The 27,701-nt window shown below is 46.4% G+C and overlaps 1 protein-coding gene and 1 long non-coding RNA gene across 3 annotated transcripts in view; one reads left to right on the top strand and one right to left on the bottom strand.

Annotated features, from left to right (window-relative positions):
* NEDD9 (neural precursor cell expressed, developmentally down-regulated 9) overlaps positions 1-2,877 on the bottom strand; it is a 53,195-nt gene extending 50,318 nt beyond the window's left edge. The window contains exon 1 of one of the 2 annotated variants that reach the window (XM_069563066.1): positions 2,671-2,877. In XM_069563066.1, coding sequence (XP_069419167.1) covers positions 2,671-2,682 — 12 coding nt within the window. In that variant the 5' untranslated portion in view covers positions 2,683-2,877. The remainder of the gene's footprint in view (positions 1-2,670) is intronic. The other variant, XM_069563067.1, reaches the window with a different exon arrangement.
* A 4,244-nt stretch (positions 2,878-7,121) lies between these two features.
* LOC138425319 (uncharacterized) lies at positions 7,122-27,695 on the top strand. The gene is made up of 4 exons (XR_011251170.1): positions 7,122-7,265; positions 24,594-24,661; positions 26,011-26,086; positions 26,672-27,695. It is a non-coding gene; the product is annotated as an uncharacterized lncRNA (long non-coding RNA).
* The last annotated feature ends 6 nt before the right edge of the window (positions 27,696-27,701 follow it).

The following is a 27,701-nucleotide window of genomic DNA, read 5'->3' as shown; positions in this document are numbered from 1 at the left end:
ATAGTGACAGGATTATAAATCTCTCAGTGAGCATTTTTAAGTCTTAACTGAGCTAAATTTATATTGTTTAGAGCAACAGAATATCTAAAAGGTAATTCCCAACTCCAGGGTTTTACAATCTAATAATTATCTGGCTTTACTACCTAAGTGGCTTCAATGCAATGACTGTCAGACACTCATTTCACTTTGCTTTGTAGGGGCACTGTTTAAAAAAAAAAAAAGAACCTATTCTGCAGGGATACTTCGAATGACATAGAGTCTTGAGCTACATGGGAGAAGAAAAAGCAGTCACACAGGACATTTTAGGAGGTCACAGATAGTTCTTTCTTTAATAGTGGTTTAAAGTCACAAGTTCTAGAGCCAGATCACCTTGGTTCAAATTCCAGCTCTGCTACTTTCCAGCTGTGTGGTTTGGGATAAATTACCTAGCCTCTCTGAGCCACAATTTCCACATCTGAAAATGAATATAAAGTATTAATACTACCTCATGGAGTTAATTGGGAAAGCTAAATATGACAACCCTGTATTGTCATGGTGAGTCTTAAAAACTGTTATTTATCATTCCTCTACCTTTGTGTCATCTCCTCTACTTAAAATAACAAAATCTCCTCCTGAAATAGTCCATTATTAAAAAAGAGAAAATAGATTTTGTAAGAAAGGGAAAGTAGATTGCTTCAGCTATTGGTTCCGTTTATACTCACCACAAGGTGTCAATCTGTCATTTGGTTAGTTGGGGAAGTCAGAAGTTTTGCTGGTAAAGATGCCCACAAGCTAATAAAAATCATATCTTCACAGCATTTGGCAGCGTGTTTGCCAGCAGAGAGGCAGGGTTTCCCCATGAATGCCAACCACAGTTCACATCATCAGCTGCCATGATGTTTTCTTTCCACAAAATAAAACTAAACATGATGAGGTCACTGAATAAAAGTGACTTGAGACTTTTTGTCACTTTCCAGACTGCAGTACTCTATGCTAAAAACAGCTATTTATACTTTCCAACAATAAATGCAGGAACACATTTTCTCCCCCACCCCACCCCCGACCTCCCCCAAGGTTTTTATGAATCTAAAGGCATTTACAGTAGGAAGACGAGGGCAAAGATTCACTGAAGGCTAAATAATATGTGGGGACTTAACATTAGTGATATCTTATCACTGTTCTAAATAAAGGAACTGTGTAAATACCAGTGGACCATTTCAAGAATGAGAGCTTTCCTGCCAGGTAGAAGGATCTGCCTCCGGTTGTATCCTAATGTCAAAAATACTAAGAATCTTCAGGATTATCCATCTCTCTGATCTTTCCTATTGAGGCAGAAAATGGAAAGCTGATAGTTGTGATAATTGATACCCCTGGCCTTCAGAGGGTTCTAACCTTTTCAAGGAGAACTATAACTCATGCATCACAATAGATACTTTCAACAGTTAGATTTAGAGCTATTGAACATGATTTATAGCTTTTGAATAAAAGGCTTATCACGGAGGTTAGCCAGTGGCTATTAGCCAGGACTGAGGATTTACAACCTCACATTTAAGAAAGGATGAGCCAGAAGCTGGATGATTCAGAAAGAAGGCAAAGTAGCTCTCAGCTGGTACAATCCTGCAGGTCAGACAGGTAATTCAAATTGCCAATCCCCGAGCATAAATACCTTGCCAAAACGCATCTCAATAGCAGTATCTTTGTTTAAACGTGCTAACGTAACAATAATGCTCAGTCTCTTTTTCAGTCCTGTGGGACTCTTTGCGATCCTTTGGACTGCAGCCCTCCAGGCTCCTCTGTCCATGGGATCTTCTCAACCCAGGGATCGACCCTGTGTCTCTAGGACTGTGTCTATTCCAGAACAGAAGTGTTCATCCTCCAAGGAAAATTCACCTTCGATTCTGTGCAGTCAGCTTGAATAGGGGTCTCTGGAAGCTGCTAGCCTGGTTAGATGGAGGCAACTTAGACAAAATAGTATATTCTAAATAAGTTATAATCCTTTTTCCAGGAATAAACACACAAATGCATGGGAAAACAGGCTGCTGAGCGTCCTGACACTCTTTTGAGTTTCAGAGACAATAAACTGGATGGAGCCTTCAGACCCTCCGTCCATTCAAACGCCATGAAAGTATTTCCAAGAAATAGCATATATTCAGTTGGTTCTGAATCCAACATCCTTTATGGATATCAAAATCCTCCATCATCAGCTGTATAATAGTACCTGGAAACTTTAAGTTCTCCCACTAAAATTATATATGGCAAACTGCTTCCCAAAGCGAACGCTTTAATGCAAAGGATGAAAACTGCTTGAAAATAGCCAGCCTGAGAGACTTAGCACTTTTGATTCTTCTCTTACTACGGCTCCGGGGGCGTGGGGGTAGTGGAGGCTAGGCCCCGGGACCCGGGAGTCCTGAGCCCAGGCGCGCTCCCCTTGGAGTTAGACGCCCTCCGATCTGCAGTGACTGCCATACCCCGGCGCCAAGACCGAGACCGACGCCGGGGAACTTGCAGCGGGGGTGGATTGGGCGCGCTGCGAGCTCCCGGCGTAGGTCTCAGAGGCTGGATCTCTGCCTGCCTGCTTGTCTGGCAACCCGGTGATCCATCTCAGAACCCCTCTGGGGGCACAGCAGAGGAGTTGTCACAGTGGTGGACACACACATACACAGAGAAACCTTCTGCATAAGTCACTCTTACCTTATACTTCATCTCGGCAGCGGTGAACTGAGCCGTTTTCCTGTACTAGCGAGACTGCCCTAAGCACCGGCGAGCCCGCCCCTCCATCGAGCGCTGGGCTTAAATGCAAGCGAGGACCGCCGAGCTTCGGGCCGCTTCTCCGCGCAGCACCGACCTCGGTACCGCTCAGCCCGCCCAGCCTCTGAGCTCACTGTTTTCGTCCCGGCCGGCAGAGCACGGAGCTCGTTTGCATATAGCCTCGCCATTGGCTCGCGGGCCAAGGTAACGCGGACGCCCCGCCCACCCCGAACTCCTGGAAACTGACAAAGAACTTGTAATGCGATCATTTATTTTTACATTGTCGGAGAGGGTGGAAAAGAAACTCGGGAACCTTCCCGGAATCCTACCAAACCTTATACTTCATCTACCCCGAACCTCTACCAAAACCCTGGGAAGAGGAGATGAACACTTAAAAAAAATTTTTTTTAAAGATTAATCCGAATTTTAAAGAAATGGAATTCACAAAGCAGTCTGACAGCCATGCGACCTAGCAACTCCTTCATAAATCCATTTCATTCCAAAGCCATTCACCTCACAAGCTCTACATGAAACGAACTCAGGGAACAAAAGGTTTTCTGTCTCCGGGGGGCCCCTTTTTACTAACTACCCCTGCTGCTATCTCTCTCTCTCCCTTTCTCTCCTCCCTCCCCTCCCTGTCCTTGTGGCTGTTTGCTTTTTTGTGTGTGTGTTCTTTTCAGTGTTCAAAGTACTTGCAGTGTCAGTCTGCAAGGCGACAGAATACAATTCTCCCTCAGTGAAAGGGAACTCTGGAGCTGGGCACCAGGGATTCCCTGGTTGGCTTCTCACCCGGGCCTCGGGGAGCTGAGGGGTCAGCTGCATTCAGAGACCTCCTCTGGCTTTGTAGAGGATAAAGCTTAGCTGTGACCTCTTCGATGGGGCTGGCCAGTGTGCCCGCCCCATACATCATCACTGTTCACCAAGTACTGCGTTCTTTGATGGCTGGCATTTCTAGCTCCAGCTTTGAACACTGCAGTTTTTCCTTCTGACCTCTGTCCTGAAGATGACCCATTAACCCACCAACACTTATTATCTGGGGAACAACGACCAAAAAAATGCCTGCTGTTTGAGAAAGTTGGTTAAAAAGACCAGTCTTCTCTCAGTAACGCATGGAACATTTGGTTCAGCTTCATGCTTTCTATAGAGAGAAAGATCACCCAGGAGAGGACAGAAACGGCCACCTTCAGCAACTCTTCTGAGGCGTGGAGCAGTGAGGGGAAAATTCTTTTTCATGGGACCTCAGGATTGAGACTTGGTGAATATAGACAATGGCTGTCCCTGAAAGGGATGGACTCCAACCAGACTACATGACTCTGATGGAAAAACTCAGCCCTTGGTGTGTTTTTTTTTTTTTTTTCCCGACCAGGTTGGATGAGAATCAGTTTGATTTTTTTCCTTCCCAATTCCCAGTGGATTAACTTATGAGCTAAGCAAAAAAGTACAGGAGAGCAGCTGTCCTACAAAAGGGGTTTCCGGACACAGTTTAAATAAGAGGACCCCCCCACCCTGGACAGGACTCCTAGAGTGCCACACCCCACCCAGGCCCAGGTGATCACGGCAAGGTTGACTCACCGTTTTGGACCTCCACTAGGCCTCTTTCCCTCATTTAGCTTTAGAGGGAAAATGAGCCTGAGTGATTTTGCAAGGTCCTTCTGAACACGCATTAAGCATGTGACATATGATGCCGCCATGGACAGAGGAGCCTGCTGGGCTATGCAGTCCACGAGGTCATAAATAGTTGGACACAACTGAGAAACTAGACAGCATAATCCACACACTGCAGGGACCTTCCTAACAGTCCTACAGACTCATGGGACAGTCACTAGCTTGCGGGAAATTCTTCTTTTGGTGTCTGCCTGGATATGTCACAGGCCGTCTCATCTGTAAGATGATGAGTCTTTGGCCTCCAGGAGATCTAGATAACATTCCTTTGGCTTCCTCAGCAGTAAAGCTGAATCACCTCCTGTTTCGTTTGATGAACATCATTGAATAGTGAACACGATCTCACCTCATTTTAATGCTTTCGAACAGTTTCCCAAAGCATAGCTAGGACTTTTTCATTCTCTAGGTAAAAAGCTTAACTCACCCCAAGTGGCTCTCCTGCTTTCCGGCTTCTGTTCTATACAGAATATACCTGAAAACCTACCTGAAGTTCATTTCAAGGTGGTCTGGGTCGCTGCCTTGTTAGTTACATATATATAAAAAAGCACAAAGGTGTTACAGTCAGGTAAACGTGTGTTAGAATCTCAACAAATTTCTAACTTGCTAATTTTGGCGTTCTGAAATGTAAAATAGAGAATAATACCAACCTGCTAGGGCTATAATGAGGATTAAATGATATCATGTGGATAAAAGTGAATAGTCTGGCACATAGTAAAACATTAGTTTTACTCTGAAATTAAAAGATGCTTGCTCCTTGGAAGAAAAACTATGACAAACCTAGAGAGCGTATTAAAAAACAGAGACATCACTTTGCCTATCAAGTTCCGTCTAGTCAAAGCTATGGTTTTTCCAGTAGTCATGTATGGATGTGAGAGTTGGACCATAAAGAAGGCTGAGTGCCGAAGAACTGATACTTTCAAACTGTGGTGTTGGAGAAGACTCTTGAGAGTCCCTTGGACTACAAGGAGATCCAACCAGTCAATCCTAATAGAAATCAGTCCTGAATATTCATTGGAGGGACTGATGCTAAAGCTGAAACTCCAATACTTTGGCCACCTGATGCGAAGAACTGACTCATTGGAAAAGACCCTGATGTTGGGAAAGATTGAAGGCATGAGGAAAAGGGGACAACAGAGGATGAGATGGTTGGATGGCATCACTGACTCAATGGCATGAATTTGAGCAAACTCCAGGAGACAGTGAAAGAGAGGAAAGCCTGGCATGCTGCAGTCCACAGGGTTGCAGAGTCAGACATGACTTAGTGATTGAACAATAACAACAAAACCTTAGGAAATGGTTGCTTATTAGTATTATTTCCATTATTATTATTTTAATATTAAATTTATTTTGTATTATTTTATGACTATATCATATAACATCATATATCGTTATATATATATAATTATATATATATATCATTATATCAGTATTCATGTTATATGATATAAATTAATTTAAAATGATTAATTATAACTATTATCACTATTAGACTATTATCAATATTGTTAAGTGTGGTGGGCACTCAGAAGAAGCTAGAGGAATGTCCCCACCTCTGTGGCACCCCATCCCTGGGCAGCTTTCTAATTTAACAAACATCAATTCAGCACCTACCACATGCCAGGGGCTGTTCTGGGAAAGGAGGATACAGCAGCCCAGATAAAGATCTTACTCTCAGAGCTCACAGTCTGGTAGGAGTTGGAGGACAACAGTTTAAGGAATATATTATACAATTTTGAAGTGGTGGATGCCATGAAGAAAAATATTGAGCAGGGAAAAACCACTAGAAGGTGGGTTCTCACAGGTTCCACCCTCATAGACCAGGGTGGGTGAGGGGTGTTTCATGTTAGAGATAATGGTCATGCAAGCCCCTCTAAGGAGTTGATATGGAAGCAGGAACCTGAATATTATGCGGGATCCACTCTGAGATCTGGGGAAAGAACCTTCCGGACAGAGACAATGACCCACGGAAAGGGCCTGAGATACCAGTGAGCTCGGTGCGTTCAAGAGCAAGCAGGTTAGTATGCTCAGAGGGGAGGACCCACAGGAGGGATGGAGAGAGGGTGGTGGCAGGGTTTGGATTTTCTCCTGAGTGTGACAGGAAGTCACCGGAGTGTCCTGAGCAGGGAAGCAAAGGGTCTAGCCCTCTCTATTTTTACCCTTGGTTTGTGTAAGTCCTCATGCACAGCAGACTACTGAAATACTGAGGCTTTTCCTCATGCAACTTACAAAGTGCTGAAACTGTTACTTTGTTAGTGTCATCTGCTATGTTCTCTTCAAAACAGCTTTGGAGAAACACAAATTCTCTCAATGAAAGCAGAAACAGCCCCCTCTCCATCTACTAAGTGAGCTTTTGGATGCAGAAATAACTGTTTAAATTGTGCTGTATAAACACTGGCGATTGGTTTATGCAGCCACCCTCATGCTCCCTTGGATGGCTTCCCAAAGTGGTCCAGGCCCCCGGGCCTTGGACACTAACCTGTCTCTCAGCCTGTCGGTCTTGCCACCTGGCTGCCACCTGTGCCAAGGGCTCTGCCCACCGCTCCCCCGACCCCCGCAACCCCCACCCACCAGAAGCTCGTGCAGGCCTGAACGAGGGAAATGACACAGGGGCCGTCCAGACCATTTTCCAGCTGCCACTGGGCACTGGCGTGGATGCAGCAAAAGTCAGAGAGGGTGCTGGCGGGAAGAGGCTCTTCCGTCCACACTGGGAGGAGCTCACGTGGCTTCTCTCTGAGAGTGAAGGGCAAAGCCCAAGCCTGTGAGGGAAGGGAGCAACCTAGTGAGTCACCCGGTCTAGCCTGGGGAAAGGAAGACGAAGCTGCCGCTCCAGGGGGCACCCTGCTCGAGGAGGATCCTAACCACAGTCAGCGCTTTAGGTCAGTCTGCTGTATCTCCTGTCTGATTTAGTCCAGCCACAACTTTCAGTTTCCCTGCCTGAAGTCTCTCCCCGCTCTGGTCTATATTCCACATCGCCACTTGCTTAATTTCTAGAATACAGAGTCGATCATGTTACTACTATATTTAAAAGCCTTTAAAAATACTCCAGTGCCTTAAAAATAGAATCCACATGTATCGGCATGGACTATGATCCGAGCCCAGCCTCCCTTTCTGGCCTCATCTCCCATCGACATCCTCCACACGTTGGGGCAGAGTGGGGGAGGGGGCAGATTCACTGAATCTGAGCCGCTTGTACTGTCCTGACTTTACACAGACAGTTCCCTCCGCCCAGAATGTCCTCCCTTGCCTCTTCTGCTCTCCAACCCCGTCCCAACACTAACTCTTTTGTCCTGCGTTGTCTACACCCCCACCCGGCCCACCTCGCCTTTTCAGAACGAATTCCTCCCTCCTTTCACTATGCCCCTATTGTGCTTGGACCGAGGCCCTAGCAGAAGGCTCCTCCCCGCAGTGTCCTGATGACTGGGTGATATCTGGGTCCCCCGCTCCCAGGTGACCTGAGTTCCCTGCAGGCTCATACCTTACAGGATCTGAAATGCCTTCTGAATGAATAAGAGGACCAAGGCTTCTTAGAAGAATGTTGTTGACTTGAGGTTCTGCCTGTTGTTTAGGAGGAGAGGGAGGGAAACTCTTGTTTGAAGGTGGGACTGCTCTTTCCATTTATTACATGGGGAGCTTCAGACCAGCTCAAGGCCTGCTGCCTGTCCTGGCTCTTGGACGCAGGGCAGTTTGATAACTACAGCTTTTTATATGACCTATGAGCTAAGAATAGATTATATACTTTTAAATGATTAGAATAAAATCTAAATAAGGATGATATTTCATAAGACAAGAAATAATTACATGAAATTCAAATTGCAGTGTCTATAAATAAAGTTTTATTGGAACAGACACATCTGTTTGTTTACACGTTGACTTTCAGCTGCAATAGCAGACTTGAGCAAGTGTGAGCAGAGGTGGTGAAAAGCTGGAAAAATGTATTATCTGGCCCTCCAGAGAAAAAGTTTGATGACCCATGCTCTAGAGCAGTGCAAGATACACACATTGCAGAGTTCTTCCACATCTCCTGAGACACAATCTAGAAATACTCACTCTAGAGCCATCTTTTACCATTTCTAGTTTGATACCAGTTTTGTTTTTTGAGAGTCTACATTATGCCAGAGTTATTTCAAGAAAATAATTGGCAGCAGCAACTTTTCAATTCCATAAGTCTCCAGAAACTTCTCCAAACAAAGATGGGTCATTGGGAATTTTCTGCTACAGCCCACTGATCCCGGCTCATTCAGGGGTCTGTACCTGGAAACTGTCCCAGGTTCTAGGTCCTGTCCTGGGCAAATCACAAACATTATTTCACTCAATATTCACCTAACGAGCCCTAATGAGGTGGGTCACAATATTCTAGGTTTACATGTAACAAAACGGAGACTTGGAGAGCTTGTTCAACCTACACAAAGGTCCAAGCAGGCAGGGGCAGGTCTGGCATGTGAGCCCAGGCTTCTTGGCTCCTTGGTTTGTGTGCTACATGCTACCAGGAGTCATCTGTGTGCTTTGGTTATTTGAGTCCCATTTGTGAGATCAATAAATTAGCATCTCCATCCTAGTGGGACTAAGCCTAACTGAGGAACAAGTACGTTCTCCGGTTGTGAATAAGGCTACTAGCGTACACAAAAACACACACAGATCTTACTAACTCGTACTTTCAAGTCTGTGTGTGTGTGTGTGTGTGTGTGTATGCATGTGGTCCCTCTTGCCCAGACTGCCTTCCTTTCATCCTCTGCTTACCTACATCCTGTCTTCCCTCCAGTTTCCACCCCATCTTCCTCATGGAACCTTTTCCTACAAAGTCTCTCCTTTGTTGATTCCTCCAGTTCCCAGTGTCTCTCATCACCTATGATATGGGTCAGTGCTTCTCAATCTGACCTCCCTTAAAAGCCAGTTGCGACATTTCCATATTTACGTCAACAAAAGGAATTTGCAAGGCGTACTAGCATACCCTCTTGATGTTCAGTAATTGCAGTAAAACATGAAATGCCACATTGGTTAAGTGCCATCGTGCATAACGCAGTGTGTCATCTGGAAAGAAACTTGGAGAAACTGGCAGTTTAAGACCCAAATGGGAAACCCAAGGACTCATTAGTAGTTAAAAACAAATCACAGCATCTTGTTTTCAAAATGACCAGTGTACCTTTGAAGCGCAAAGTCCAGTCTGCTGCAGCAGCTCTGTGCCCAGCCCCTTTCACAGGACACTTCACTCAGCTTTCTATGCACGTGAAAGAAAAATAAATGTGGAAATTTCATCCTTGTGGGGGAAAAAAAAACCAGTTGTGGATGCTTTGGCTTCTCCCCTCTAAGTTGGATTCAGCAGGGCTGATGGGAGACCTTGGTACCTACACATGAACAGAGATCCTCAGAGGATTCTACACACAGCGTTGCATGTGGAGCATATCACTTAGTGCTCAGTTACTGCTTGGTCCTGTTTCACCCTTGAGAATGCCTTCTCCACAGTGAGATTTTTAAGCAACTTGTAGACGTAGAAAAGGATCCCTTTCTGCAGCTGTGTAGGTCATTGCATCGCATTCTATGTCTTCTCAAAGCCCTATGTCTTGTCCGCGCACCAAGCCTTCACTGATGTCAATTTGGAAAAAAATAAGCTACTGTTCAGCAGGCAGGGGCAAGAACACCTCCCACTCTAAGCAATCACTGCCCCTCCCTCCCTTTTTTGTCTGGTTAGGGCTTCCCAGGTGGCGGGGTGGTCAAGGATCTGCATTATTCCGACCCAGGGATCGAACTTGTATCTCCTGCATTGGCAGGCGGATTCTTTACCACCAAGCCATCTTGCAATCCCTAGGCCCCTCTGAGTCCTTGATAAATCTTCCAAGAATACATGTAACACAGTGTCACTAACATGCTACAAAGACTCTTGTAAATGGGTGATGGTTAATATCTTGACTTGATTTTTGAAAAACGTGTGCAGCTGCAAAATTTCTATACATACAGAATACTGCTATTATAACTTGGGAATAGTTAATTACTATCTTTCCCGGGCAAAGAACTAAAAAAAAAAAAGTAACAGAATAAATTATATGTTAAGTAAATCCACTTAACTCTAGGGAAATATGACAAGAATTTGTGAGGCTCCATCTTAACATTTAGTATGTTCTTTATACGAAAGGATTTGGGGGAGTTAACTCAGGAGTGAAATGATAAGCAAAGTTAGAAACACATAATAAAGATTTAGGTTTATTTATCGTCGTAAATGTGCAAAGGCTTAGATTTCTACTATTTGTATGTATCCAGCTGGGCAGAGGAATGAAGTTCAGTGGGACAGAAGGAGTTTTTCACAGTAAAACTGTGCAGACTCCTGCCAAGGGCTCCGTCCTGTTTTCCCCAGCCTTGAGGTGTTCTGTTCGTGCACGTTTAGTGTGTCCAAATAAACGATTTGTTATATGAAACTGTCATGGAAATCTCTTCTGCTGGTAGAAATTTGGACTGTGGGCTTTTACATAGGTCAAGGTGATCTGCCAAGACCAAATAAACAGACGTGCTGTGACTGGGCGGAGGATGGCCTCTGCTCTCTCTGAAGGCAGGATCCAACACAGTGATATGCTCCATGGTGTGCATTCAACTGGTGTTACTTAGTCACTCAGTTGTGTCTGACTCTTTGCAGACTCACGGACTGTAGCCCACCAGGCTCCTCTGTCCGTGGGATTCTCCAGGCAAGAATACTAGAGTGGGTTGCCATTCCTTCTCCAGGGAATCTTCTTGACCCCAGGATCGAACCTGAGTCTCCTACATTGACAGATTCTTTACCACTGAACCACCGGGGAAGCCTAAGAGGGGACAAAGGCTCCATGGTTCCTTCTTGGTAACTTCTGTTCTTCCTTTGTATATTCTTAAATTCGAAAAGACTTCCTGACCTCTCCTTGCATCCGTAGCGTCACTGTCTCTGTGCCCGGACATGAGAACACGGCGTGTTGTGCTAGAGCTCTGGCCACCCCTTCTTACTCTCCCCGCGTTGCTCCCGTCCAGGTGCGACGGGCAGCAGCTGGTGGACGGCCTGCCCTACATTCTCGGGTGGGGTTGGATGCTCTGTTTCCGGTCGACTCCTGAGCTTTACCAATCTCTGGACGCATGCACGGGTGGCTAAAAGTCACCCTTCCCATCTGGCATCCAGCGAGGCTCAGGGTGGAGGTGGGCGGAGAACAATGGAGGGAGCAGGGAAATGAGAGGGTTGGCACAGTGTTTCAAGCACTGAACAGTCACTTAACTGGAGGCCCCGGATAGATCATTTCAGGAGAGGCCAGAGAATGTCCAGCAGGCCCCGTCCCCAGGCATCTGGCCCATCTGAGCAGACCCTGGCGGCCGCCAGCTGGCGCTGAGGAGCGGGCCGAAGGAATCTGAGCAATGCAGGGCCTGAGGTCGGTGGGGGGTGGGGAGGAGGAGGGTTGGGGGGGGATGGAGGAATGTGCTGTTGAATCCAAGCTTTTGAAGAGTTTGATTCATTTTAGAGAGCAAACAAAGCGCTCCAGCTATCAGCGATCTTTTATTTTGTCTGCTGGAGGAATGCCTCTCCAGCGTGGGCCGGAGCCTGGGCGGCGGTGGAGACTCCGGCGTCCACCCTCGACGGGCTGGGCGAGTGTGGCCGGCACACTCTTTCCTGGCCACTGAGGCTGGAAAGAAACAGCAAGCAGCTCTCTTCTCCGTCAGGAAAGCCAGGAGAAGCCTAGTGAACTGGCACGTGCAGGACCTAAAGGTTCACTCACAGCCCTGAGGTTTACAGATGCTAAGTAGCCGTTCCCTTAGCTTAAGTCTTGGCACCCTGAGATTTAGACCAGAAGGTGTAGACAGGGAGGGGAGGTTTGCAAGGGTTTTCCAGCTTTGATGGCCTGTGATTCTCACGATTCAGGCTCTAACCAGCCTGGGAAGCTCCTGGTCTTCGGAAGGGTGGAGGGTTGGGAGAAGCAGCCAGGCTGTGGCCCTCCCGTCCATAGAAGCTGGAGGCCATGCGCTCCCCACCTTGAAATTTTCCCATCTCAAGGTTGCTGTCTGTCTTCAAAAGCCAAACCCCATGCAGTCAGGTCACCAGGAAATGAAATCCTCCCACTTGAAGGCTTCCCTAGCGGCTTGGATGGTAAAGCGTCTGCCCGTAATGCAGGAGAGCTGGGTTTGATCCCTGGGTCAGGACAATCCCCTGGAGAAGGAAATGGCAACCCACTCCAGTACCCTTGCCTGGAAAATCCCATGGATGGAGGAGCCTGGTAGGCTACAGTCCATGGGGTCACAAAGAGTCGGGCACAACTGAGTGAACTCACAGTGCCTGACAGCTCTGTGCTTTCCATCCTCCCCATCAAGGAGGGGAGGACTCAGCCCCAGGACTCAGGTCCCCACCTCTCCGTGCTCCCATTCCCACCCCTGGTCTTTCGAATCCCCTTCTCTACAAGGATGTTCACGCCTTCTTCATCCTCAACACAGATCCATGGTTCCTTGTTCAAAAACCTGGAGGCCAGACGAGCTGTGGAATTCTGAGTATTTCAGCTTTTCAGGACCGATTTCACGTCTATTTGGCATGCAACAGGACTCCCAGGGGGACCCGGCCAGCACACCGCACACAGATTCATTCATATTTCAGCAGACGTGTGAACGTTTGGACCAAAGTGGGTGAATGAGGAATATGCACCACTTTGAGCCAATCCAGGCAGGTTTTGCTCCCAAACAAGTCATGAAAGAATGCTAAATTTTTGTACTTATAATCGTGGGTGAACGAACCTGGACCACTGACATACTCCCCAGCTTCTTGGACTCTCCTAGGCCACCTCTCCTGCCCCCGACTCCACGCATGCGCTCTTCTCTCTCTGTCACTTGCTGCCACCAGACACTGAACTGCCCAGTCCCGACCCCCTCCCCCTGGCCTCTGCCTTTGACACCCTCTCCACCCACCTGCATCCAGGCCGGTGTACCCCATGCACATGCTCCCTACTGTAAAATCGCGGCCTTTTCCATTCTCAAGCCATCAGGCTACGCTTAAAAATACATTACTAGAAAGACAGAATGAAAAAGACTTAGGAAGTACAAGTCTTGCTTATTGTTACTATTATGTTGCTGTTCAGTTGCTCAGTCATGTCCGACTCTTTGCGACCCCATGGACTGCAGCACACCAGGCTTCCCTGTCCATCACTATCTCTCAGTTCATGTCCATTGAGTCGGTGATGCCATCCAACCATCTCATCCTCTGCCACCCTCTTCTCCTTTTGCCTTCAGTCTTTCCCAGCTTCAGGGTCTTCCAATGAGTCGACTGTTTGCATCAGGTGGCCAAAGTATTGGAGCTTCAGTATCACTCAGCCCAATGAATTTTTAGAGTTGATTTCCTTAAGGATTGACTGGTTGGATCTCCTTGATGTCCAAGGGACTCTCAAGAGTCTTCTCCAGCACCACATTTGGAAAGCATCAATTCTTCGGCACTCAGCCTTCTTTATGGTCCAACTCTCTTGTTATTACAAATGACTCCTAATGTCTGTCAGACTGTGAAGGGCTCACTCTCAGCTTCACTCTTGGTGTGGGCCTGGGTGCTGTGTGGACTGGGTCTGCAGATGGCGTGGCGTGAGGCCCTCACCCTCCTTTGCCCAAGTTGGTCATCTGTGTCCCTCTGCTCCTGACCTTCTCCTCCACTTGCTATCTTGAATGGCCTCCTCCTTCAGCCTCTACGGCAGTGGGCTCTTCCTACTCTTCTCTCACTGATGGGTACAGTTGGTACCTGGTCCTTGGTATCCAGGGTTCTGATCCACGAATTCAGCTAATCGCAGATGGTGTAGATTTTTCTATCCAGCGCGGGTTGAATCTGTGGATATGGAGCCCATGGATAGAGCATCCTCGGATTCTGGTATCCACGGGAGATCCTGGCGCCCATCCAGGATACCAAGGGAAGCTACACTTCTGTCTTCTTTTTCAGGCAGGCTTTCCCCAGGGTGCATCCTTCAGTATTTTCTCCTTTATCTGTCTTATCTTCTCCAGTGACTTCTGCTCTCATTTCTGCGTTGATGACAATCGCATACCCTGGCCTGTGTTCTGAATTCCAGACTCTCATTTCCTCCTGCACCCAAGTATTCCAGAGGCTTCTTATCAATTCCTCCTATTCGCATATTGTGACGGTTCGTTTTGGCTTTTAATTTTTTTGTAGATTGGAGGATAGTTGCTTTACAATATTGTGTTGGTTTCTGCCATTGATCAGCATGAAGCAGCCATAGGTATACATTTGTCCCCTCCCACCTTCCACTCCATCCCACCCCAACTGTCACAGAGCACCAGGTCTCAGCTCCCTGCGTGTGACAGTTCATTTTCCGTGTTAACCTGGCTAGGCCACAGTATCCAGTTATTTGGTCAAATTCTAACCTAGATGTGTTGTTAAGATACATTTTAGATGAGAATGACATTTAAATCAGTAGACTTTGAGTAAAGCAGATAAGGCTGCATGTAGGTGGACCTACCTAATCAGTTGAAGGCCTTAAGAATAAAAAGACCAGTGTCCCCCAGGAAGAAGGAATGTTCTTCCAGATGGCCTTTGGACTGAGCTGCACTGTCAGCTCTTCTCTGGTGTCTACAGCCTGCCAGCCTCCCCTGCAGAGTTTGGACTGGTCAACCTTTACAGTCATGTGAGAAATTCCTTAATCAGTCTCTCTCTGCACATGCACACACACACACACACACACCCTGTTGGTCTACTGGTTCTGTTTCTTGGGAAGACCATGGCTACACATCCAAGAAGCAAAGATATTTGAAGTAGAGGGATGATGGGAACTCTGATCCTGCTGTCTGCGCCTCTGCATGCAACCATGCCTGAACTCCAATCTTAGCCTGAATGCTCAAGCAATAAATACACTTTTCTGCTTCACCTGGTTGGGGCTGAGCTTTCTTCACTTGCAACTGCAGTGTCCTGACTAACCTTCTGCCAGAGAGTATTCTCCTGAAGCGCACAGATGATACGTTATGCATTGGGCCCCCACGTGGCACTGCATTTAGAATCTTCTCAGTCTGCGTGTTGCGTTAACGCCCAACTTGCCCTTGAGCTACCAGCTACCTTGTGATATTGTGTCTGAATGAAAGGAGGAAGACAGAAATGACAGAAAGGAGCATTTCCCCTTGGTTCCTAAGAAGGCAGAAATAAAAAGGAGACTTATGTGTTAGGAAAATTCCACTGGGAATTTGGTGACCCAAATGAGAAGCAGATCTACCCTTTTCTTTCAGATTCATTGATTTAGATACACAGATTCACCAGTGAAAGGAAGAGCAAGGCAGAATTTTATTGTTAAGTGTGGGGTAGCAGTATCTTGTCTACCTGGAGATCCATATAAATGTTTACATCACATTTCCTTTGCCAATTAACTTATACTTGTTAATCACAGCTGAGATCTCATTCATTCGTCCACCAGGGCTTAACTAATTACCCAACAGAATGCCAGGCTCGGTGGAAATTACAAAGATGTATAAACACTCACACGCTGCTCTTACTTCTTAAATACCTATTACGGTAGCTGCCAAGGGGACTTCACGAAGATAAACGTGTAAAAAAAAAAATCACACCGTAAAGTTATGTAAGTTTCTATTTTAAAATCATCTGGTTCTAATTTACTAAATTTAATGCTTTAGAGTCAATGCCAAAGTGCTACATTTGATTTATGGAAATACTTCAGCACATTTTTCCATCGCACTCTTGTACAATATATTTACTGCCCTTTTGTTATGGTTAGAAAGATTATGGACCTTAGAAAAAGCCCTCTTTACGAGCTTGCTGATATTTTATTATAAAATGCCGTAAGACAGAGTAAGAAGTCTAGTAAACAATAATACTCACTTAGGAGCATTCCACATGCTTTAGCTTTTTTTTTTTTTTTTTGGTATATATGTATATAAATTTAACAGAGAGGTCCATCTGGAAAATGGATGCTTAAAAACTTTCACTTTATGCCAAACCACTTCTTTTCATGGCAGACAAGTACTATGGGACGGGGGAGAGAAATTTAAATAGCAGTCATATTACGCTATGCTGCCAGCAAAATAATAACAACGTTAATACCGAAGGATAAAAAGATGCCAGAGACACAGACTTCCATTACCCCAAAGGGGGAACCTGCAAAATATCCCAGTGAAGTGGAATATAAGAATATGACATCTGTACCTCTCTGTGGCTTTCCAGGCCCTGGGCTTGACCAACTTACCTGGCACCGTAGTTTGGCAACTACCCTATGGCATTTTATAGAAAAACCAAGGCCTCGTGCCAGCCTCTTCATTGAAACCTCCCGGATGTGCTGTGGTTTAGCCAACAAAGTCCGCCCTGAACTTTCAAAGTGGTATTTAGGCCCGTGCATACTCATTTCGCTTCTGCTGTACCTCCGTTTTGCTCAGCTTACAAAACGAGAGGTTTTTCACTTCACATCCACATAAAACAAGATGTTGGCCTAGGAATTTCCCCTGCGCCTTGCAGCGCTGTGCTTCTTTCAAACAAAGAAACCTCATCTTCTTCAGAGTTTAGACAGATCAAGGCAATGGCACCCCACTCCAGTACTCTTACATGAAAAATCCCATGGACGGAGGCTGCAGTCCATGGGGTCACTAAGAGTCAGATACGACTGAGTGACTTCACTTTCACTTTCGCTCATTGGAGAAGGAAATGGCAACCCACTCCAGTGTTCTTGCCTAGAGAATCCCAGGGACGGGGGAGCCTGGTGGGCTGCTGTCTATGGGGTCGTGCAGAGTCGGACACGGCTGAAGTGACTTAGCAGTAACAACGAACAATTGCAGAGACCAGGCCAATCGACATGTCTTTATTCCAACAGGCCATCTTCACGGCAGGTTAGAGGAGCCAGGATACAGGTATTCATAGAAAGGCATGGGAAAGAGTGTTGTGTGACCACCGGGTTCCAGGGCCCCGGATGACTATACCCTGCATCCCTCGAATCAAGATGGGGCCAGGGTATCAACAGAGCAGACTTGTCTGCTCTGCCCTGTTCTGCCTGGATTTGCTTTCCCAACTCCTCTGTCCTGGAGACCAGTCTTCCCACCTCCCCTTGAGAACACTGTAATAAGAAATGAAATTAAACAGGCAATGACCGCATAGTAAAGACAATACTATGATCTCTTACTCCTTCTAGGTTCTTCTTTGGAATGTCTCTTTTTGCACCTCTTCAAGTTCATCCAACTCCTCCCTCATCCCCAGCTGAAGTCTCACCTTCTCCCTGAAACATCCTCCAGTCTCTATGGATGAGTCCTTCTCGTGAATTTGTGCCAGGCTCACTTCTGGGCCACCTCCTATAACACTGGCGTCCTGGCACCACTGTGTATGACTTGCGACCCTCTAACTATGCCTTGTGTGTGGCGAGTGACCCTCATTTGCACAATGGCTGGTCTTGGAAGCAGGCAATCCCTTATCTGACCCAGGCAATTTACTGAGACACAATTCACATACCCACAGCTCACCATTTCAGAATGGACTATTTGGTGGCTTTTAGTATATTCGCAGAATTATACCACCATCATCACTATCCCACTCCAGAACATTTCCATCACCCTGAAAAGAAGCTCCACGCCCATCAGCAGTCATTCTCCACCCCTCCTCCCCACCACTCCAAATCCCTGACAAGCACAACCACCGTTCCAGTTTCTTTCTAGCAGTAACAATTTATCACTGACTTCATGCCTTTCTTTCTAGGTGCAATTCCAAAGGCTAACACAAAAAGAGACGAGCTATGCAGTTTTCTGTACGCATCTGGAAAGATGGTGTCAGTTGTATGAACTGAGTGCTTGTGAGAGAATACAGAATGATAACAACCAATAAATGGTGATTCAATTTATAAAGGAAAAGCAGAAGTTGGGAGGTGTTGGGAAGTGAAGTCTTTAGAGCGAGAGGAGAAGCAAGTTCTCCCAGAGGTAGGGAGACTGTTGTTTGTATTGACCATAAAGAGGTCTTACTACGTGCCTGATAGTTAATGTGTATGTCTGTTCTCAGTTGCTCAGTTGTGTCTGGCTCTTTGCGACTCCATGGACTTGTAGCCCACCAGGCTCCTCTGTCCATGGGATTTTTTGGCAAGGATACTGGAGCGGATTGCCATCTAAGGGTATCGTCTAATCTCTGTAACAACCAATCAGATAGGGGTTAGGAATCCCATACCAGAGATGAGGAATCTGATCCTCAGAGAGGTAAATGCCTTGCCCAGGGTCACACAGCAAGGGTTTCATTAAGAGTCAGCAGGTTTCAAATCTCATGGATAGGGCTGAGGACAAAGTGCTGAGTACCTAGAATGACATTCATTCAGTTTTTTAAATTAATCACCCAATAGGTCAGTCAGTCACTCAACAAACATGTATTGAGTCCTATTGAAGGTTAAGTTTGACTGAAAATGATAGAAAAACCCTAGATGGGTGGGCTTAAAAAAGATAGAAGTTAATTCTCGTTTATTAGAAGTCCAGAAGAAAGCAATCCAGGGCTGTTTGAGGGCTTCATAAAGTCTGCAGAGATTTAAGTTCCTCCTATTGTGTGCTTTGCTATCCTCAATACAATGTCCAAGGCAGCTCAGATTCAAGCCATCACAGCCTCCTTCCAGCCAGCAAGAAGAGAGGCGTGAAAAAAAGGTGCCTCTTCCCTGAAAGGTGCCCGAGGACAATTTGCGGATATTCTATCAGCCAGAATCAGTCACATGGCCACACTTAGCTGCAAGGGAAGCTGGGAAATGTAGTCTTTATTCTGGGGAAGAGGAGAATGGGCATCCGAGGATGACAGTGTCAGCCACTAGTACCTACTAGGTAAACAGTATAACTGTGCATAGTACCGGTGTGACAACTGCTGAATGTGCACACATTAGGCTTTGTCCGCCTGTCAGAATAGCCCTCTGCTTGTGGCAGATACTCATAACAGGCCGAGAGGCTATATACCGCATGACCCTCCTGCTGTGTGGAGGTTGCACTCTGTCTGCTGCAGTGGGCTTCCTCCCAGCCTCTGCTGTCAGTCTGCCCTCCTGCTGCATGCTGACACAAGTGTAGAGGCCCTTGTGAAGGGGCTCCTGCCAGGACCCGATCTTTCCCAGTCTTCTCCAAACCACAGAGGTGTCTGGACCACGAGCCCTCCCTCTTCCTGTGACTCCGCGGGGAGAGGTGCGCACATGGATGGGTATGGCCAAAGCAGAGCCAGACCCCGGCCCTTGCGTGTGATCGAGAGAGTGGGAGGGAGGGAACAGCTGCGACTGGGAGGGGAAAGGGTCCCTGCTGCTCCATCTGCCAATTGGCCATTGTCCTTAGAGGTCAAGGACAGCACAACGTCATAACACTGGTGAGATGTTGGCTCTGGATGAGTTAGAGCCCCATGACAAGCACAGTAGCCGAAGCCCACATTTAACTAGACATGCCATGAAGATGAGACAATCGTACGCTAGCCTTGCTGGAATCCCTACTTGTCACCCTTTATTAGTTACCTCCTCAGGGTGGCTTCCAGAATCTCTACTTTTCCTCTGCATCACAGAAGGGGAAGCATCTCTGGGCATCCTTAACCACCAAAGAGGACAGAGATGATGTTGTACCCAGAATCCGTTCCGAATCTACGAGGAGGCTTTAGCTGACGGTCCTGCCACCCACCCCCTCCCACCTGCTTCATCCAGTCCTTCCTCCCCAGATCCCAGAAAGACCCATTAGTTGAGTCCAGCGACAGTCTTTGAGCCTGACTACAATTGTTCCCTTGGGATAAAGGGATAAAGGTGTTGGCAAAACGTGCTGAGATTCCGTAAGTAGGCACAGCAACACCCTCCCATTCCTCCAAGCGAGGCTTCTTTAAACTTCACCCTCTGCCCTGGTTTCAAAGTTCTCATTTGCAAATCAATTTAATAAGGCCCCAGGTGGAAATCTCTGACTAAGAGTATTAAAATGGTTCTTCTGACTAGATTGGGGAATAAAACCACACACCTGCAAATTCCTTACTACCTTTAATTGTAATCTTTAACTGCCGGCCAGTGCACCATATTTTAATTTCTCTAGGTATTGTGCCTGGATTTTCCACCTGTGGAGACAGAATTTTGCTCCTATAACAGGGCTTAAGGAGACAATGGAGTATGGGATAAGGCACTGTTTGAGTTTTAAAGAAATATAACATTTGATGGAAAGAATAAATGCAATCCTATAAAAAAATTAAAGCCTTATAAAAAACTGGTGGCCTATTATTTCTTTCTCTGGCTCTTAAGTCTCTCAACATGGAAATGTCAGTTCAAGCATAACTAATATGGCTTATATTTCAGGGGAGATAAAGGTCTGGGGCAACAATAAGGATGTTACGTGGTGGTGGTTGCTTTGTTTAAATCACCTTCCTGGGTCTTTTGTCTTTTAGTCATGGGACACCTATGATGGGGACATCTCAGGGAGGTTGGTATTAAACAGAGAGCAGGAGGATCTTGGAGGCTGGGCAGTCAGGTAAGGAGCTCAAATCCACAGGGTAGTGGAAAACACCAGCTTTGCAGTGGAGAAGTTGTGTCCGGAAGAACCAGCTCCCATGGTTCTCTCTCCTCTTTAATGTGGGAAGGGTGCATATTAGGATCCTGGTGGCTCAGATGGTAAAGGTTCCGCCTGCAATGCAGGAGAACCCGGGTTCGATCCCTGGGTTGGGAAGATCCCCTGGAGAAGAAATGGCAACCCACTCCAGTATTCTTGCCTGGAGAAGTCCATGGGTAGAGGAGCCTGGCGGACTATAGTCCATGGGGTCGCAAAGAGTCGGGCAGACTGAGCGACTAACCCTTAGCACTCTGGTGGGAAAACACTGAGCCTGCTCATCTGCTGTGGAAGCGACCTACACAGGCCTCCCCCATCGGATCCAGGTCCCCCACTGATGGGTTTGTGACCCATGGAAGTCTCAGAGACACGCTGGGGCGTTAGGAACGGAACTAAAAGGGGAAAACAAAGCAAAACGAGGGCTTGGCCTGGTTTTGCTGAAGAATGTCGTTCTTTCCCGGTGTTTCTACAAAGAAGTAACTCTCACACTCAATTGCCTCAGTCTGACTAATTTTTTTGTGGGTTCATCCCAGGGTCTGTTTTCTGCGGGCTCTGTGTTGTTATACACCTCAGCCTGAGTCTGTGTGTGTGCGTGTGTGTGTGTGTGTGGAGTGGAGGGTGAAGGGCAGAATTCTCCCCTTTCCTCCCGCTTTTACTTCACGTAAACACCTCCCCACGAACCCGTGTGCTTTGCTCTGCCCCAGTGTGAGGCTATGTTATCTGACCTGTGAGTCACGGGCTGAAACGTGTGAGTTAGAGCCTGATCCTGAGGCCTGGGTGTGGCAGCTCCACCCCGGCTAGATCCTCAGATTTGTCTTTGGGCTCTTAGCTGCGGCAGTGGAAGCCTCTCCAGAAACAATGGTGCTGTCACTTTTTACCAGCCTGAGTGTGTTATGAACTTCTTGGCCCACAGGCCACTGAGAATATAGACAAATACAAAAATCGGAAAAGGGCTCTCGAGGGTCTAAGAAGGTGCCAGTCAAGTGAGAGAGCAGCAGGTTCCCACTGAAATATCAAAACCGGCTCTGGTTTCCCCACCTCGCGGTAACTCATTTATCTCTGTTCGCTTTGTAAACTGTGTGCTAACATACCTCTCTTTGGGGCCTTTCCTTCCCTTTAAATGGAGCAGAACAAATTGACACATGCACACAGACAGCCCCCACGCCTCTGCGCACGCACGTGCACACACACACACACATACACACACACGCACAGATACAGACTAAAACACGATTCAGTGCCGATTGGCTTTAAAGACCCTGGAAGTTATGCTTGACCTTTCCCAGGCCTCCTGGAAGTACCCACTTCCATGGCCAAAGAAACACCCCAGCGATCAGAAAGCAGCTGCTAGGAAGTCGACATCTTTGTTCCATGTCCCTTATACGATCTGATTCTACAGAGCCTTCCGCACAGGCAAAGCATTGCTATCTTAATGTGCAAAGTCAGAAATGGAGAGAAGTCAGAGAGAAACGCATTCCTGGCCTGGCATAGTTCTATTTGCCTTAAAAAAGTTCTGCCTCTCAAATGCATGTCTTGTTTTGTGTGTAAATTGGTTTTGTATCCTGGGGTCCAACATATCCGTTAAAGAAAAAAGAAGAAATAAAAATTAAACAGAGAGCGACGATAGGAATGTACCCCCCACCCCCCTCTATTTCAACACAGAAATCATTCTTTTAGAAAATTGAGCTTGAGCAAGATGTTTCTGATGCTTCCTGATGGTCGCCTAGGAACAAAACATTATCGTCTGAGGCAACTGTAGGGACAGAAGAATGTCTAAGTTTGTCTTAACAATCTCAGATTCTTGCAAACAGCCGAGTCCCAAGGAAGCCGGGACATATCTCGCAAGAACCTCTAGGACAAGGGATCAGATTATGGTCCAAAGAAAATGTAGAGAATTCAGTCCTAATAGGTTCTCAGGGCAACATCCTATGTTGGTTGTGCTGTGTTCACACGTGCACATGGTCCCTTAACTCAAAAACACTTGTCAAATCAAACGGAGTTTTAATTCTTGTTAATAATAATAATAAAGTTTCACCTTGCAGGATTGTAAGGGAAGGAAAAGACATGAGGAAATTAAACAAAGCCTCCCCAGTTGTGAGCATCTGGCCTCCTCAGTCAAGGTCACTGGGAGTAAGTGTCATGTAGCAGTCAGTGTTTCTGAAGGGAAGATGTGATCAGAGCCTCTGTCTCATTCTTCACTTTTATTTCCTCCTCTTTGAAAAGCCATACATCTCCAGAATGTTGCCGGAGAATTTACGCGTTTTCTTTTCCCTGCACAACCCCATTTGATTGTGAATTAAATCCTGAACTTTTCGGTTTTGCATATTTAAAGTGTTCAAAATGAATTTCTGCTTTTCCATTCTTGCATGTATAATTGTATGTGTGCGAAACCATTATCTCTAAATCTGTAAGAAGATATAAAGACTATGAACAAAGTTCACTGCTTTCTTCTGAACACAATAGGCAGCAAGACAGCTAGGCATCTAGGGCAAGTGTGATGGCTGCACCATCCAAAGGGCTTCGCACACACAGAAAACTAGACCCACACCTGCCCTCTAGGATGGCGATGATTCAGGTGCTGACGCAACAGCCACACAGACAAGCCCGTAAACACCGGGAAGGAATTGCATTCACATGGTCATTCTGCCGGCATTCGTGTCTCTGTGTGTCTGTGTTTGCTATTTGGAGCTACTGACTAATATCACAGCATCATCAACTAGACGGCAGAAGCATGGGGTTAAGGTTGTTAGGTGAAATACAGAATAGGCTCCATTTGAAGTTCAGGTAAATAAGAATAATTTTTTTTAGTATATCCCATGAGATATTTGGGACATATTTCTACAAGAAAATATTTGTTGGTCTGAAATTCAAATTTAGCTGGGAGTCCCCTATTTTTACTTCCTAAAGCTGACAACCTTACCTGCAGAGAAATAGTGTTACTGCTCTGACAGCCATCTGGAACAAGAGGAGAAATCCCAAAGATGATCATAGCTTATTTTTACATAGAAGATGCTCACAATATACCTAATTTCTCTCCCTCTGTGAAGAAAGCACCTCTTCCCTTCTACATTCTGGATCCTATCTCAAGAGCTCAACTGGGCAGAATGTCACTGGTATGTGTTATCTGAGAGTGACTAATTGAAACTTTTTCCCTAACGCTGGACTTTTAACAAGTGGCATTTCAGTTCAACAAATATTTATTAAGCACATACAGCTTTGCAGAAGAGTATGCTAGGCTGAGTCTCTTTTCTCCAGAGTTTAGAATTCAAAGAGTATGCTAGGCTGAGTCTCTTTTCTCCAGAGACTAACATGCCTAGGATGGATGCTAATTAAACTGTATATTTGATAATTAAATATATGTTTTACATATTTAATTTAATAATTAATTTAATTTAAATTTAATAATTACATTGAAAGGTACAAATAGGGAGCTCTAGAATCATACAGAGAGACAGGTAAGTTTTGTAAGCATGGGAAAATGAGAGAAGAGTTCACACAGGAAAGAGTGGGTGTGACTTCCCTGGAGGTCCAGTGGTTAAAACTCCATGCTCCCAATGCATGGGGCATGGGTTTGATTCCTGGTTAAGGAACTTAGATCTAGCATGCTGCATAGCCAGCCAACAGTTGGACAGAAAATTCTAAGAGGAACCACTAAAGAGACAGAAATAAGAATGTGTGGTCAAGGAGAGTATTCTACCAGGAAGGAATGATTTATTTGCTTGTTTGCTCAGTAGGTATTTACTGAACACCCATGCACACGTCAATGCAGAACTGCAATTGTGTAAAGAGCTACGAAGAAGAGGTAAGTGGTGCCATGATGCAGTGAGCGAGGTGGGACAGGATTTTGTGAGGGAGGCAACGATTGAGCTGAGCTCTGAAGGGAGAACAAACTGAAGCAGGGGCCGGGAGGAGGAGGACACTGAGGCAACTGAAATGGTATGTGCAAAGGTCCTGTGGCAGAAATAAGCAGGAAGCCTTCAAAGAACTGAAAGGAAGCCAGTGTATGTGGAGCCCAGAAAACGTAGTTGAGAGGCAGGATACAGCTGGATCCATGCAAGGCCTTTTGGGATCTGTTAAGTAATTCCATCTTGATCTGCAGAGCAAAAAGGAGCCATTCTATGTGTTTATGTAGGAATGTAGCATAATTAACTTTGAGTTTGAAAGAATCACCCTGACTGAGCTGGTGAGAAAATTGGAGGGGAACCAGACAGCTGTGAGGAGACCAGTGAGAAGGTAACTTCAGTAATCTGAGCAAGAACCAAGGGACACATGTATTCTCCATCTTTCCCGATGATTTTTTTTTTTCCACTATATTTTGAGAGGGATCTGGGAAGAGCATCACTAGGCCTCTGATCACACCACAGAACATCGGGGTCTTGATGACCAGCCAAGTGAGAGGAATTTCATAACTCACTGTGTGTGGTTATTGCTGAAGGTGGTCTCAGACCTGTTCAACAGAGTGCCTGGGGCTGTCCCGGGCCTCAGGAGTGGTGGGATGCAGGAGACTAACACCCCTGCTGGCCTTAGGGGTTTGGAACCTCCTTTCTCACACCAAGCAGCTGACAAAACACAGCCCCCACTGCTCCAGCAGGAGTCTTCCTGTGGCGTCCTTCAGGGAGCTAACATTTTCCCTCTCCCATTGGTCCCTTCCCTACCAGGTGTATTGGTGGCAGAGGGCAGAATGGTCCTATAACTCTTGGTAAACTCTTGGAACCTCTCCAACCCTCTCTAAAACCACAGGAGCACCTCTGCTCCTGTTGGCTGCACTCACCAAACAATTTTCAGGAAGAGCAGCTGGCATCTGTTTCAGGGTGTTCTTTGGTATTTAATTTTTACATGATGTATATAATTGTCCCATGGGGTCACAAAGAATCGGACACGACTGAGCAACTGCTGCTGCTGCTGCTGCTGCTGCTAAGTCGCTTCAGTTGTGTCCGACTCTGTGTGACCCCAGCTGAACAATATACAATTGCTACAAATTGTGGATTCAAAAGGGCCTTTGCAGCAGCCTTGGAGGATCAGTGATTATGAGTGGATTTAGGTGAATCACATGTTGTGCAGACTCGGAATGGCCCCCATGTGGATTTGCTGAATGGGGATGGCTTATTTGCTGACTGGTCCACTTTCACTCACCTTCCAACTTTGCCGCAGGCTGAACCTCCCTTTGAGTAGCAGTGGTCAACCTCTGCGTCTGTGGGACAGGAGTTCACGGATGCCAGGAAACAAGGTAAAATTTCGAAGTATGATGGGTCAGGTTGCCTCTTAGACCCCAGGGAAAAGGCAAAGGGGGGCCGCTGGACTCCTGGCTCCAGACCAATCCCCTTTCAAGGGGCCATAAACCACGTGGATCTTAGTAGACCCTGCAAACGAGGCAGTCCAGAGTTTTTCCCCACTACCACTGTGGACATTCTAGGTGGGATGGCCCTCTGTGGTGGGCTGTCCTGTGTATTACAGGATGTTGAGTGGCATCTCTGGCCTCTACACATTGGATGTCAGAGCACCCCTCTCTCCAGTTCTGACAACCAAAAATGTCTCTAGACATTGACAAATACCCACTGAGGGGGCAGACTGACCCTGGTAGAGAACCTCCGGTGGATTCCATGTTCCTCATTTATCTAATAAAGCAGGACCTGGGCAAGGAATAATGCCTCTTGAAGGCCCACGATTCCAGGTGACGACGTGGAACAACCCTAGGGTCTCTGGACTCCTGATCTGGCTCAGTCTCCTAATCAGACCAATTTTCTCAACTGTGCTTTTTTCTGTCACTCTCCTTCCTCTAGACGCTGCTCTTTACCCTTCCCTTCTGTTCTAGTGTCTCCATTTTTTAGGTCCTCTAGCTCTTGAGGTCTGCCAGGAAGCACTAAGAGATTTGCAAGGTCAAGTTCCAAGCCAACAGAAGAGCTGGTGTCAGGCACAACTCTCAACAGGATGAGAACTGAGGCTTTTCATTTCTGCCTGCTCCCAGAGCACAGAGCACTAGGCACAATGTAGATGGTTGGGAGGTGTGTGCTTTCATTGAGGAGCATAAAGATTTCTTTTCAATCCCTTGTCTAGTGATTAGTCAGTGTCTGGAGGCAGGAGAAGGGGATGACAGGATGAGATGGTTGGATGGCATCACCAACTCAATGGACATGAGTTTGAGCAAGCTCTGGGAGATAGTGAAGGACAGGGAAGCCTGGCGTGCTGCAGTCCATCAGGCTGCAAAGAGTCGGACACGACTGAGCGACTGAACAACAACACAGACAAGTGTCCTATGTCCATCTGTTGCTCTTAAAATGGAATCTTACAGCCTTTATTCACACTGAGATATGAATAACCAATAATAACCACAAATAAGAAGTTTCCGCAGAGCGGGCATATCCTGAAAGAGACAAAGGCCAGCTGGAAGAGGCTCTGTGGCAGCTGTGTACCTGGTAGCACTGCTGTAGCACCTAAGAATGGGCCTTTTTTTTTTACATGAATCGTCAAAAACCAAAGTCCACAGTGAGTGCAGATGAACTGAAACTTCACCCCAGCATCTTGTAGCACACATGGCAACTTCCCGGCATAACTGCATGTTTACAAGACTGGGGCCATTCAGCTGTGAAATGCTCTGAGGCCAGCACGTGCCTGCCAGCGAGGCTCAGGGGCTTCATCCGGCCCCCCACGGCCTGCACATCAGCATTTTGTCACAAGAGAACAAGATGAGAGCAGAGCTCCAGCACCCTGATGGGTTTTGCTGTAGAAGGTGTGAATGCTCTTCTCTGAACTTTGCTTACTTAATGATTTAACACGGTTGCTATCAAGAATTTGAAGGGAAGTGGTTTTGTGGGTTTGAATACATTTTTTACATTTAACTTTTG

The sequence above is a fragment of the Ovis canadensis genome, chromosome 20 (genome assembly GCF_042477335.2).
Source record: "Ovis canadensis isolate MfBH-ARS-UI-01 breed Bighorn chromosome 20, ARS-UI_OviCan_v2, whole genome shotgun sequence".
In the NCBI taxonomy this organism is placed as follows: domain Eukaryota; kingdom Metazoa; phylum Chordata; class Mammalia; order Artiodactyla; family Bovidae; genus Ovis; species Ovis canadensis.
Note: the sequence above shows the minus strand (reverse complement) of the source record. Positions and strands in the feature narration are given on the sequence as shown.